The sequence below is a fragment of the Dioscorea cayenensis genome, chromosome 16, assembly GCF_009730915.1.
Source record: "Dioscorea cayenensis subsp. rotundata cultivar TDr96_F1 chromosome 16, TDr96_F1_v2_PseudoChromosome.rev07_lg8_w22 25.fasta, whole genome shotgun sequence".
Taxonomy (NCBI): Eukaryota; Viridiplantae; Streptophyta; class Magnoliopsida; order Dioscoreales; family Dioscoreaceae; genus Dioscorea; species Dioscorea cayenensis.
Genome location: NC_052486.1, coordinates 19,398,950 through 19,412,804, shown reverse-complemented (window position 1 = coordinate 19,412,804; position 13,855 = coordinate 19,398,950). Strand labels below are relative to the sequence as shown.

General features: G+C 30.5%; 1 protein-coding gene across 1 annotated transcript; it reads left to right on the top strand.

Moving 5' to 3' along the window:
* The first annotated feature begins 10,551 nt into the window (after window positions 1–10,551).
* LOC120279618 (GATA transcription factor 5-like) lies at window positions 10,552–12,447 on the top strand. The gene is made up of 3 exons (XM_039286542.1): window positions 10,552–10,854; window positions 10,945–11,244; window positions 11,339–12,447. The coding sequence occupies exons 1-3, from the start codon at window positions 10,771–10,773 to the stop codon at window positions 12,026–12,028; spliced, it is 1,074 nt and encodes a 357-aa protein (XP_039142476.1). The 5' UTR covers window positions 10,552–10,770; the 3' UTR covers window positions 12,029–12,447.
* Window positions 12,448–13,855: the final 1,408 nt, after the last annotated feature.

The window sequence follows — 13,855 nt, the reverse complement described above, 5'->3', positions numbered from 1 at the left end:
TAATAATATTTTACCATTAATTGGAATGATATACAATCTTGACTACATAAAGACTTTTCAGCAATAAATTTCAAATTTCAAATTTTAAATTTTAAAATGCTTTTCAAATTTATTCCATCCTCAATCAAACACTAAAAAACAATACCAAACATCATCTAAATCTAAATTGACAACACAACTAATATCATTATTGATTGAAATAATATAATTGCAATTAAAAAATAAGTTTACTTGAATAAAAACTAAATAAATAGGGAAAGATTTTTTAATCAACAAATTTTCATATTTCAAATTTTTTTTTATTTCAATTTACTCAAAAAACCAAACACCCCATCGAATAAATTAAAAAAGAGAGAGTACCAAAAACTCATCTAAATCTCACTTGCAATAGAAGAAAGTTTGTTAAAAAAAACCACATCACATATGGTCATACACGCTTTACATTGGGCCAAACATGCCAAATAAAATAAAGAAAAAATTGCTCACATAACTTATTTTAAAAAATATATATTTTCTTATATATCTTAATTATTATGGTTAAAAATCAACATACAAATTTTATATAAAAATATATACCAACTATTATAATTTTTCTCATTTTTGTTTTCCAAGATCAATAAAGTGAAACATAGTCAATTTTTTTTAACAAATAGACAACAAATGACCTCTATTTAGGATATGCTTGATTACCTGTAACTAGTTGTAATGTAACTGATTTTACATATAACTGATTGTTTTGTTTAATGTAAAAGCTCCACTTATATTTAAGTAGGCTTATATCTCACCCACTTTTACAGCATATAAACTTACAACAAATTTTGTTGTAAATCAATATGCAATAAAGTAAGTGGTATCCATTTACTATTATGTTCATCTCAGATTTAATTATGAAAATATTTAATGAGGTAAATTGTTTTTAAATTTAATCATAAAAATTAAAGAAATGTTAAATATTTTTATAATTTAATATTTATATGATTAAATATTTTTATAGCAAAAATATTTTTTAATTGAACATATATCATTATTTTTAAAAATTAATTATAAAAATATTTTTAAATAATAAAATTAGATAAATATTTATATTTTTAAATTTAATATTTAAACAATTTAATATTGTTATGATAAAAATATTTTTATAATTGAAAATCTTATAAAATAATTGATAGAGCAAGTGTTTTTAAAATTTAATTATAATTTTTTTCAAGTAATAAATTTCAAAAAATTAAATATATTTTAAATTAATAAATAATTTATTAAATAAATTAATTGTTTTTACTTAAATTAATTTTTATAAAAAATATTTAATAATAATAATAGATAATGGTGATAAACTTACTATCTCACTTATATGGTAATTAAACATTTAAATTTGCATCAAGCTATACAAATAAAAAAATGCAGCATTTTCTATTACAGCAAACCAAATAACAACGATATAAGTTAAAATACAGTATTATCATTTTCATTGTAATTTAATTAAATATGTTTCATTTACATACAACTAAACAACTAGTTAAGGGAAGTCAAGAATGTGCACAAATGTGGAGTTCAGTTAATACCTCAATATACTTTATGTCTTTATTTTACGTTTTTGATATTCGAGTTTTTCCATTTAAAAAAAAAAGAGACTCAATGTCAATAGGCCAAAAAGGACGTTGTTGTAAAAAAATAAAAATAATTTTCTCATTAATTTTAATAAGAAAAATATTTTTTAGTTAAATTTTTGCATTGATTTTTATCAAAGATGTATAACAAAAAAAAATCAATTTTATGGCAGTATTCAAGCAAAAAAAAACACTAAATAAATGAAAACAAAAATAAATAAAAATAAAAATAAAAAACAAAGTTTGTTAAAAGTGAAGTAGCTTTTAGGTCATATAACCACTACCACCTCTCATTCTCATATATTATTTATTACTACAACTAGTTGTTGGCTAACCAAAAACTAATAAAGCTATATTAATATTATTGATTAGTGTGTGGTGATGGTGACCCCAATCTTGTTAAGTTTAATGGACCCTAACCTAATCAATTGAAAAGAGTGTGAGGTTTTGTGGGGCTACATTTGCATGTGAGAGCCCTTATTAAGTCACAAAAGAAAGAAAGAAAGAAAAGCAAACAAGCTCCCTTGTCCTTTTGTCCCTTATTTCATGCTTTTATCATTTCTTTCCACCGCCAATCACGTGACATAGTTTTCCAAACTCTCTCTCTCTCTCTCTCTCTCTCTCTCTCTCACTCACTCTCTCTATTTCCTTCCAATTTATTTCCCTTTTTCTTAATATATATTATATAGTAGGTAATTTTTTATTTTATTTTTGTGGTGTACGTGTATCATGTTTTTGATTTTTAATTGAATAGGATCTATCATGTTATATTAAATTTAAAAAAGAAGATGAAAAATTGGATTCAAACCAATCTCATAAAACAGTTGAATGATCTTATCATTGGACTAATCAATTGTTTAGTTTGAAATCTTTTTTTATTTTAAACACAAAATATTTTTGAAAAATTTTGGAGCGTTTATTGACTTTTTTAAATGCAAAAAGAAAAAAAAAACATTTTGACACTGTATAATGATTTTTAAAATTTTGTATTTTAAAATATATGTTTGTAATTAAATATTACTTTTATTAAAAAAAATTTTGTTGAATGTATAAAAATTTAAATACCAAACCATTTGATTAATCATTCAAAACTACCATTTGGATTAAAGTCATCAGTGTAAATTATTTATTTTATAGGCAAAATACTCTAAAAAGAAATTTTTAAAATTTAACAAATAAAAAACTTGTAATAGAATTATACATGAAAATTTTATGGCTCATATATCTTTAATATAATAATCGAGTGAAATCATTGTAAGATATTTAATCTTGTTATATAATTTAAATCAATATTAAATTACAGTTGGAAAGATTAAGAATAGTTTTTTTTTTATTTTATAACACTTAAATTTTAATTATGAATAAAACACAAAATTTGAAGGGCTCCTATGACTTTTATAAAGATATGCAAGTAGAATGGGTTTTTCTGAGACATGTAAGTACTTTTTTTCTAAATTAATAGTTAGAAATAAAATATATGACTTGCTCCTAATTAAAAATTAATAGCGTTATAATTGATTTTAATCTAAATAATCTCAATCTAAATAGATAAATTGGGTAGTTAAAAAAGAAAACCTAAATCCAACAAATAGTCTAATTAACCTTTTTTATTTAAATTACTTTTCAACGGAAGTTTAGGTTGTGGTTGGAACCCTAACTTTTGTAAAAATTACTCAAAGTCACTTGTGAGACCATTGAAAAAATCAATCTATTCTCTCATTGATATATGTGTAATTTTAAATTTATGCAAATATAAGCTTTACATTTTTTTTTTAATTTTATTTTATTGTTTACTTTTGTTGAATTTCAGCTTGAGCACATTTATTTTTAATTCTTGATTTTTCCTTGTATAATCCTAAATTTGGTTAGTCTTTTGTTATTTCACTTGAAATGGAAATCTTTTGTTTTTAAGTGATATAAGTAACTAGATGTGATCATCCTTTAATAAATGTGCCAAATTGGAAACTTGATACTATATTAGTTTCCATATTTATTATAAATATTTCTTATTTTAAAAAATAGAAGGGCCATGTAAATATATGTATAAATGAAATGAAAAAATTGGGTACTTAAAATAAGTCCATGGAGCCAATAACATCTTTGAATAAATCCACTTAATGGTGAAAAAGACTTGGGTGGTCAATATGCAATATGATAATATCATATGATATAATTGATATTGAATCAATCAATATATGTAATATTATAACATATGTAAATTTTAATAAATTTATGATTTATCAAATTGAGTAGATGAAACATTTTCTTTGAAGGCGAACAATTTGGTAAGTCAACATTGGGATTTTTAATTTATCATTTATCATTCTCAAGCTGCATGTATCATTAGAAGGAGATAAAAAATATTACTTTGAATATGAATAATATTAAAATAAAGTACCTATATCTTTTTTTTTTTCTTAAAGCTGCCGCAAGATTACAGATGATATAATTCAAGTTTTATGATTTTAGTCAACGAGTTTGGCTTCTATGGACCTAAAAGGTGCTCTGTGCATTTGAATTTTGAAACTTAGGTAGCTGTCTTAGTATGCATTTGCAAGGCCAACTATCTAGACATTTGATTTTTTTTTTTTAAGGAAAAAAATTAAAAATAAAAGTTTAAGTGCGTTATTGATACTTATATTATGGCATATACAGTCTTATATTTTATGTTACAGTGTTCACTTTAGTCTTATATAACTGAATTTGGCTCATTGTCAAAGCAGATATTAGTGGTAATATTTAATTATTGAAATTTAAGTAGATGTCTTGAAATGCATTTGCAATGGCGGAACTAGAAGTCACTGGTTGGGACTGAAGAAATTCTTGTATTATTTAATATGATTATTCTGTTTTCTATTTCAGTAAGCATAAGTATGCTAATATACTTTTGTTAAAATCTGAAATTAAATTATAGAAGGTTAGCTATAAGATGATGGCAATACATAAAACTTAAATTTTAAAGGTTATATATATAATCTTGGGTTTTTTGCATTGGGTCTTTATTTAGGGTGTTCATGTCCTTATCAAGAAGGTAGGTTCAAACTTTGGTTCACGCTGAGTAAAGGCACAGCTGTATTGAGGTGAAAACTCCACACATGTGCACCCTCCTAACCAGGATTGTCCACATTTCATAAAAAAATTATGAGGGTATATTTGTGAAAAGACCACAGATAGAACATATTTATTATTATTTTTAAATAAAATATATTGTTTCAATTTGACAAATAAATATCACATCCAAACAAGATATAAAATAAGAAAAATTACTTAACAAGCTTTTCAAAGTTTCGAAGTGATCAAACAGAGCTTAAAACTTTGTGGATAACCAATAAGTCTTAATTCCATTTTGCCTTTTTTCTCATTAATTCTTAATCTCTCCACTTCATAACTGATGATGTTCACGAACAAGATGAGCTGACAATAGAAGTCAACTTCATCAACAAAATCCACATCAATCTCTGCAACATCCTTGTCCATATCCTGCTGAACAATCCTTTTATTTACTACTATGAGGATCCCTTAAAAAGCTCTCACTCCGGGGTAATATATGACCCCATTTTTGAAGAAGAAGGAAACCGTGAAGATTATCTCTTGGATCCTATCATCAAAATCTTTACCAACGGGGAAGTAGTAGTACCACCATCCACTAGGGATTCTTAAAGCAAAGAAGTCAGACTGTGAAAAAGAAGAAGAAAAAGAAAGCCCTTGGTGCCCTTCTAGATTTTAAGTACCTTAAACCTGGTCTTTGGATTTCTAGAAATTATCAAATTCAGTCTTTTTTTTTTTACGAAACATGGTGTTCAAATTATACTGTTTCTTGTATGTGTGATTTCTTTAGAAGAATAGATGTGTTTAAAGTTCGATCAAGAGTGAGAAGGAGATGATACCAAGTTGTTTAGTTTCACATTAGGCACTGGGTGTTCAAAAGTCAATGGCCTTCCATGACCTCTCCGGTTCATTTGTTATGATGGCATCCATGGTTACACCTTCCATCACATCTATGAGAATTGACCATATGAGTTACTCCAACCCTGACATTTAGCTCATCCTTCGCCTTGGAGATGGTACTTGGAAACAGTGGGCCTCTCAAAGCCTTGCGTGAACCACTTTAAACCTCTCTCCCATGGCACCTTCCTTTCTAGTGTTGGTGTTTTGCTAGATGAATTCACTCTCAACACCAACAAAGACATCAGGTTCTCCACCAATCTCATGTCCGGGAAAGGGAAGAATTGAGGAGGGCGTGGAGGGGAGACAAGGAATTAGCAACAAAATGATGTCTATAGAGCCATAGAGGCAATGAGGTAACCTAAATGAGTTGGGGAAGAGGCTAAAATTAAAATGTGATTTTATAAAAATTTTAAATAATTAAAAAAAATCAAGGCCTAAATGGAGATATAAAACTATAGAAGTGGTTAAAAGGTTGGTCGACTTTTTTAAAGGCTTGAATGGTTAAATGTAATTTTGTGAAGGATTCAATGGTAACTTCCCTATATAAAATATATTTTTTTATTATCATGTTTTTTAAATGGTGAATACTTTTCTGATTTAGAGTTTTAAGGTGTTTGCATATATTAAAAATAAAAATAGCCTTAACTCCCTCTAATTTCCTAGGGTTCTCAACCTTATCATTAGCAACTGATGTCGGCGGCGATGGCACATCTCACCGGAGGGTTACATACAAGATGATTAGGGATGGGATGATTGGAAGGCAGCACATGATCAACCTATTTCACTTCGCCATGAGTCCCCCCAACACCTTCCATTGAAAAAAATTTTTTTAACCAAGTGTCAAGAGAAAGGGCCTTCTTAGATTCTCCTTTGAGTAAATTCCGGCAACGCCACCCTTATAGCGGCCCAACTCCAAAGGGCAAAAGGGTGTTGAGGCCCCCGCTAGCTTCTTTGGATTTGCGGCTATGTATTTTGAAGCTGATATTGAGCTACTTAGATTGTGTTTTAAATGTTTTTTAAATAAAGTTTTAATAAGTGTATTATTGGTATATGCACTATGCTAAATACTATCATGGTATTTTACATCTTTGTAGTAAGAATTGGACCAACCTAACATGTTTACCATGATTAAATTACACCCAAAGATTAGGTCAGATTGGTTCTTTTTTAAAAACCGTATAGGTTAAGACTAGCTATTCAATTGTGTCATTCAGACAATTCAATAGTGAGCTGGTTCACTAGGGTTGGGTTCACACGATTTTTGTGGGCCTCAAATATAATTTTTTTAACTGATCTTTAAATAAATCGGCTAAAACCAATTATTTTTTTTTATAAGGCTTATTTTATGTGGTATTTCATATAGACTTAGTGTAGTTGTTAAAATTTTTGTTTTTAAAATATGAGATGAGTTTATTTTATTTAATATATTTTGTGCATGTGTTTTAAAATTTTATTATTATTTAATATACTTTGTTTCTTAATTTTTATTTATTTATATTAATAAAATTCAATTTGACCCAATCGTACCTCTCCACATTTCACCCTTAGCCATCCCCCTGTTCAAAAATACGGCCGATTCTTACTACATAGTTCTATGTATGTAAAATATTCATTTTGGTGCTGCATGACATTACGTTCATATGGTAACACAACTATATATTAATCTAATTTGCATTAATTAATACTGATTTGGATATTAATGGTTTACGTGGCACGTTCCTAACATGCCCAATGGATTGGAGTCGCTTCTCATCGCATATGATATCAAAGACTATTGTAAAAATTAAATTCTACATAGTTTTCCCACTTGATGACAATGTTGAATCAAAAGAGAAATTAGAGGCAAACACTAATCCTATCAGGCCTTGTAGTTATACATTTGTCCACACTTTGTCCCCCTTCCCATCATTTTCTTCCTTCATTAGTTCCCTCAATCCACCAAACATAAGCAACTTCAAATAGAGACAACTATATATACATATACGTATTCATATAGTCATATAGATACATACATACATAATTAATTCTTTATAAGAATAATTGTTAACAATATATTTGGACTAAGTCTAATATTTAACTAGGCTCTTCTAAAAATGCAATTAAATTGGTCTAGACTCTTCTAAAAATGCAATTAAATTGGTCTCTTGAACTAAATTCATTTATTCGCTTTAATCTCTTTGTTAATTTAGTCAATTTATTTTATACTATATAATATTAAATATGTTGACAAGCAAAAATGATTCCGCACAAAGATTGATTATTAATAGTGTTGGGAGTGTCTACATATGATTCAATGAGTCGAGAGTTACATAAACTAAGTTTGAATTTATTATTTATTATATATTTACTATTAGTTGCTACTAGTTATTTATTTATTTTGAGAAATATGAACAAACCACTGATAAAATTGGAGAAGAAAGTGAAATACTCCATCTTTCCAGTTCTTTTTACTTGTTTATTATATTAATTCACACTGATTAACAACATCGGTCAAAGTTAGTTGACAATTTAAAATTTTATAAAAAAAATTATATTAATTTTTCAAAATTATCCTAATTTAAAACTCCATTAAGATCACATAATTTTTTTTTTAATTTTTTTTACAAATGCGATAAGCACCACCCCATAAAGGGGTGTCAAGGAACAAACAAGTATGGAGGTACACCAGTTACGGTGGCTTAACGACCCTTTAGAGATTTATTAACTTGGTCATATGTCACATGAGGCAATTAAATTCCTGCCATATGCACACCCAAAAATTATTTAAAGAACAAAATCATATTAATAAATTTCCCTGTCCTGCAATCAAGGAAAGGAGAAAAATGACATCCTACCACTTTACCACAGGGGACCCATGGCACTGGTACAAAGTGTTTATACAGTACCCAAAAATATCTCTCTCTTAATGTTTTTCATTTAATCTTTAATTTTTTAAAAATTATTTTGTGAACCACCGCTTTCATGGTCATTACTACCCACTCTTTTTCTCCATGTTCAATCTTGGAAACAAAATCCGTAGACCAATACCAGTCAAATGTTACACATTTAGTCTAATCAAATTTTATTCTGAAATTAAAAAAAAAAATTGAAAAATTACTGACAATAAAAAGAAGTATTCTTTTGAATAATTAGAGAAATTTAAATACTTTGACCAGAATTACCATTCTCTTTTTAAATTTCCATCCATAAAATCAAAGATTGACCCACTTGTGTTGAACTAGACATTTACATCTCAGCCATTCATTTTATGATGTTTATAATTATGAGGGTTGAAAGTGAATATAATTATTAAACTTGAAAAAAAATTAAAAAGAAATTTCAGTGGGTTTATATTCACTTTTAAAAAGAAAATATAGAAATTTTTTGGAAGATTCTTTTTTGGGGTTTCTTATGAAAATTCAATCCACATGTACATTTGGGAAAACCACAAAGTAATTACAAAAGAAAATTCATAAAAAATTAGAAAAATGTCCTATAATGTAAAATAAATAGTTTTTATTTTTATTAAAAATTAGAAATACCAAAATTTATTTTAAAAAATTCATTAAAATTAGTTATTATAAAATAAATATTTTTTAAAACATCAACTTTTTAACTAAAAAAGTTTATAGCCTAACAGTATTGATCATATTATGAAAAACATGTGTGACATTTAAAATATTTCAAATTCAAGTTTCACTAAATACAATGTAGTAACAAATTTTTAGTCATGAGTGTTGATTTCCTATCCCAAATATCGGATCACTGTGTGAGCATGAATGATCAATTTTTTATATGTGCACACCCCTGATATATATATATATATATATACATATAACATTTGCTGCTTAGGAAAAAAACACAACTTCAAAAATATTTTCAAACAAATAAATATATATTTTTTAATAAAAATATTCAAAACAATAAAAAAAATTATAATACTATTATTTATTCGTACAAAAATTAAATTAAACACATGAATTTATTCATCATAAATTTTTATAATTTTAAAAATATAATAATAATAATAATAATAAAGGTTCAATACGGATGAAATCCATTGATTATCGTGACTTTTGTACCTGACTGGTAGATGAGATAAATATATAACTTTTATTACTTATTAAAAACCTGAAACCAAGTTTGAAAATTCGGGTCAGATCCGTGCACCCGAATCCGAGCCACGTGGCAACGACAAATCGGGTCCGAACCCGAATCCGTGGACCCGTTTCGTCGGCGCCAACCAACGCTGAACCGGACTCCGAGTTCCAACTCCGTTTACCCGTCCAACTTTGAAATTCCCATTTTACCCTACATTAACTACGAAATTACATTCCTGCCCCCGGAGACCCTCTCTCGGCGCAGCGTGTTTCCCGAGGCGGCCCTGGTCGCTTCGTCCATACGGAACGAATACGATGTTATGAAATTACGATTCTGAACCCGAGGGTAGAACCGTAATTTAACAGCTGAGGTGATGGCGGATTGTGAGGGATCCGATTTTGACCGGGAGAGAATCCCGAGTGTCCAGTTAACGCGTGAAAGAGATGGGAACCGAAACCAAATTTTTATTTTTCACAGAAAAAGAGGAAAAAAAAAAGGTAGAATAAGTGAAGGTGGTTTTACGAAAATACCCTTGAAGGAAAAGCTTATGAAATGATTCCAGCCTGCTAACTCTCCGACAAAAGCTGGGGGCCTGTTATCCCGTAGCATTCCCAAACCCACCAATGGTCACTCCTCGTAGTTCCCATCAAAATGTAGGGGTATATTTGGAAAAATATTTTTTTAAAAAATAAAAAATAAAAATTAAAGAGATATTTAGGGGAAACCGAAAGGTGGTGGTTTCGTGGGCGCAGTGCCCCCCTCACCTCACAGAGTGTGATGCTATTATTATTATTATTATTTAGTTATTCATTTATCATTATTATTAAAGGGAAAAAAAAAATGAAAAAGGAATTCAAATTATTTTGAAGCCGGCCCCGGAAGCATTCAATTTGGACCAGCTTCATGTTAAAATCACACCGTGGTTTTGGAATCCTAAGCGCGGTGCAGAAAGAGACAAGGTTAGGACTTTGGGAAGAAGAGGGTGGAATTAATAAATAATGTGATGGAGAATAAATAGTGTGAGAGAAATAATAAGGAAAGATAGAAAGATAGAAAGCTAAAAAGGAAAGAAGAAGAAGAAGCAGTGGTTGCACCCGTTCTCTCTCTCTCTCTCTCTCTTTTGCAAAGCTATTCAATGCTTCACCAAACTCTCTCCTTTGCTTTGCATCCTTGCTCAACCTTGCATTCCTCGCCGTTGCAGCAGCAGCAGCAGGAACAGGTGAGAGATTTATTATTTTTAGGGTTTGTTTTTTTTGGAGGAATGACCGGGTTTTGTGTTGGAAAGCTGAGTTTTTTTGTTGTTGTGCAGTCGAGGATGGAGATGGTGGCGTTGAAGGGGAGTTCGAGGCCGGAGATGGGGCAACAACATGGTGGTTTTCTCGCCGATGAGATTGCTTGGGCGGTGGAAAGAGGGAACTTTTTGTCTGATGAGTTCTCCGTTGATGACCTTCTTGATTTGGGTGCCGATGAGGTGTTTGATGATATGCTTGAGAAGGAACTCGGTCACGCCGTTAAGCAAGAGCCGGAGGTTGAAGATGAAACGGAGAACTCGAACTCGTCTTCTGGTCTCTCATTTGAAGCTCCGATTCCTTCTGAAATCGCTCTTCCGGTGAGTTCCATGAAAAAAAATGTTTTTTTATAATTTCTTAAGTTGTTTTGAGGTTTTTGAGGGTTTAAATGAAGGAAAAAAAATAATTTTACAGGGAGCTGATGATGCGGCTGAGTTGGAATGGGTGTCACGCATCATGGATGACACGTACTCCGAGTATCCGCCGATGGCCGGAGTAGTTCCGACGGCGACAGCAGCGGTGAAACCGGTTTCACCGACGCCGAAGCTGGTTCCAGTGAAAGCCAAGAGAAGCAAGCGGGCAAGAACAGCGGGTTGGGTCCGGTCAAACCTCGACCAAACCTCATCTTCCTCAGCCTCATCGCCGGCGGCTTCATCGACGTCGTCGTCGTCCTCCAGCTCATCATCTTCATCGTCTTGTCTCATCTATGACTTCACTCCGGTGACGACCAAAGCTTCAGCTTTGCTCCTCCCTGTGGACGAGAGTTCCCAACCGGAAACTCGGCCGAAGAAACGCGGCCGGAAACCGAAGGTTGCCGGCGCGGCGGCCGCCGGAGCCAGCGGTGAGAGACGGTGTAGCCACTGTGGTGCCCAGAAGACGCCGCAGTGGAGGGCCGGACCGATGGGGGCGAAGACTCTGTGCAACGCTTGTGGGGTTCGGTTCAAGTCCGGCCGGCTCTTGCCGGAGTACCGGCCGGCGTGCAGCCCCACGTTCGTCAGCCATGTTCACTCCAACAGTCACCGGAAAGTCCTCGAGATGCGCCGGAAAAAGGCCGATGAGCAGCAGCACGGCGTCCTTCTCCCTTCTCCAGTCACCTCCTTCTAAAACCGGTCCGGTTCAGTCTCGGGTCGGGTCGGGTCCGGTCGGATCGAGTTGGTTTGGTTTGGTTTGGTTCGGTTCGGGTTGTAAATTTTCGGCTTATCCTAGCATTAGGCTGTAACTGATTGAATTCATTTTAGCTTAGGTAGGCCAGGTTGCAGGGTTTTTGTAGTTTTTTTCTTTTTTTATTTTTTTATTTTTTTATTTATTTTTAATATTTAGTTTAGGATTTAGGATGAATTGTAGGGGGTTTTTCTAGTATTTTTTTTTCCTTAATTAGGTGGGTTTAGTGAGGAGAAAAGTAAATGGAAATGGAGCTGATTATTATCAATGGTGCTGACTTGTATTGGTTTTTCTTTTTCTCTAGTTGTTTGTAAAACAGTCCTTATAAATAGTAACATTCTGGTTTTGCTTCAAGTTTTCAATTTGTGGTGTGTTTGATTGCTTGTTTTTGGTTATCATCCCTTTCAAATATGGTTGAAAAAACAAAGCCTTTTTTAATAATATTAAAAACCCCATCGGATAAGTTTGATTAAAAGATGATTTGTGGAATGAGGCCTAATTCTCAACTAAACCAAACCAAACACAAGAACATCAAGGTGGTGGTACATGAAGTCAAGGCTTGTTGGAGGTCATGAGGGTAATAGTATAAAGTGATAGCAACTTGATAAATGACATTGTTTATATATATCTATATGGTTTTGATGTTTATGAAAACAACATCAACATGCATGTTGAATTGAAGAAGCAAGAGGTGGTGAAGGTGATGTGGATAATGCTCAATGTTGTTGTGCTCTTTGTGCTGGCTGTTTCTATGTGTGCCACTTTGAGAGTGCATCTTTGTTCCATTTGGTGGTGCACTTTGGAAAACCATTGAATCTCTCTCTCACTAAATATACTTGAAAGAAGATCACTATTTAGGGTTATGTTATCTTGTGCTGTCCAGCTGCCTATTTTTGTTTTAAATCAAATGCCATCCTCATCTTCACAACTCTATTTTTTTTATTATCTGTTTTCTTTTAAAGGTTGAGCTGATTCTATATCTAATATGGTTAATTGGTAACTTTTTTTTATTTTTCCTATTTTGATAGGTGACTTTGTGTTTGACATCATATTCGTATTTTTATTGAATACGACAATTATTAGTCTTTTTTAGATTAGTTTTCATTTAATATCATTAACTTTTTGTCTGATTTTTATTTTATTCTTATTTTTTTTACTGCAAAAGTATAGTAAATTTTTTTAATTTTTAATTGGTGGTTTTGTCTTAGAAATCCTATATAGATTTTTACAAAGTTCGACAATTTTTATAATTTTTTAAATAAGTAATTTTTTCCAACTATCATTAACTTTTTTTTTTGGTCTAATTTTTGTTTTATTCTTATTCTTTAAAGTAATAATATAGTAATTTTGTTTTAGTTTTGTTTACTATACTTTTTAATTATATTTACTATAAATGTTCAGTAAATAGGAGTTTTTTGTTTTAATTTGTTTCAGTTATATTGAGTTGAATCTATACCTAGCATAGTTAATTAGTAATTTCTTTTGTCTATTTTATTGATAGTTTTTGTCTTTGGCATTCGATTCAAATTTTTACTGAATCCGATAATTTTTAGTCATTTTAAATAAGTATCTTTTTATCAAATTCCATTAATTATTTTATTGGATCTTTATTTTATTTGTATTCTTTAATGCAATAACATAGTCTTCTTTTTTTAAAAAAAATATTTTTCAATATTCTTTTTCACTTATATTTAGCATTGTTTATAAATGTTTGGTATATATTTGTCTGTTTTTTTTTCCGATCGCCTCATATCAATGTTCTTTTAGCTC

Coding starts and splice junctions, on each gene's coding strand:
- LOC120279618 (XM_039286542.1), top strand. CDS start 10,771: ATGCTTCACCAAACTCTCTCCTTTGCTTTGCATCCTTGCTCAACCTTG. Junction 10,855..10,944: donor AGCAGCAGCAGCAGGAACAG/GTGAGAGATTTA, acceptor GTTGTTGTGCAG/TCGAGGATGGAGATGGTGGC. Junction 11,245..11,338: donor CTTCTGAAATCGCTCTTCCG/GTGAGTTCCATG, acceptor ATAATTTTACAG/GGAGCTGATGATGCGGCTGA.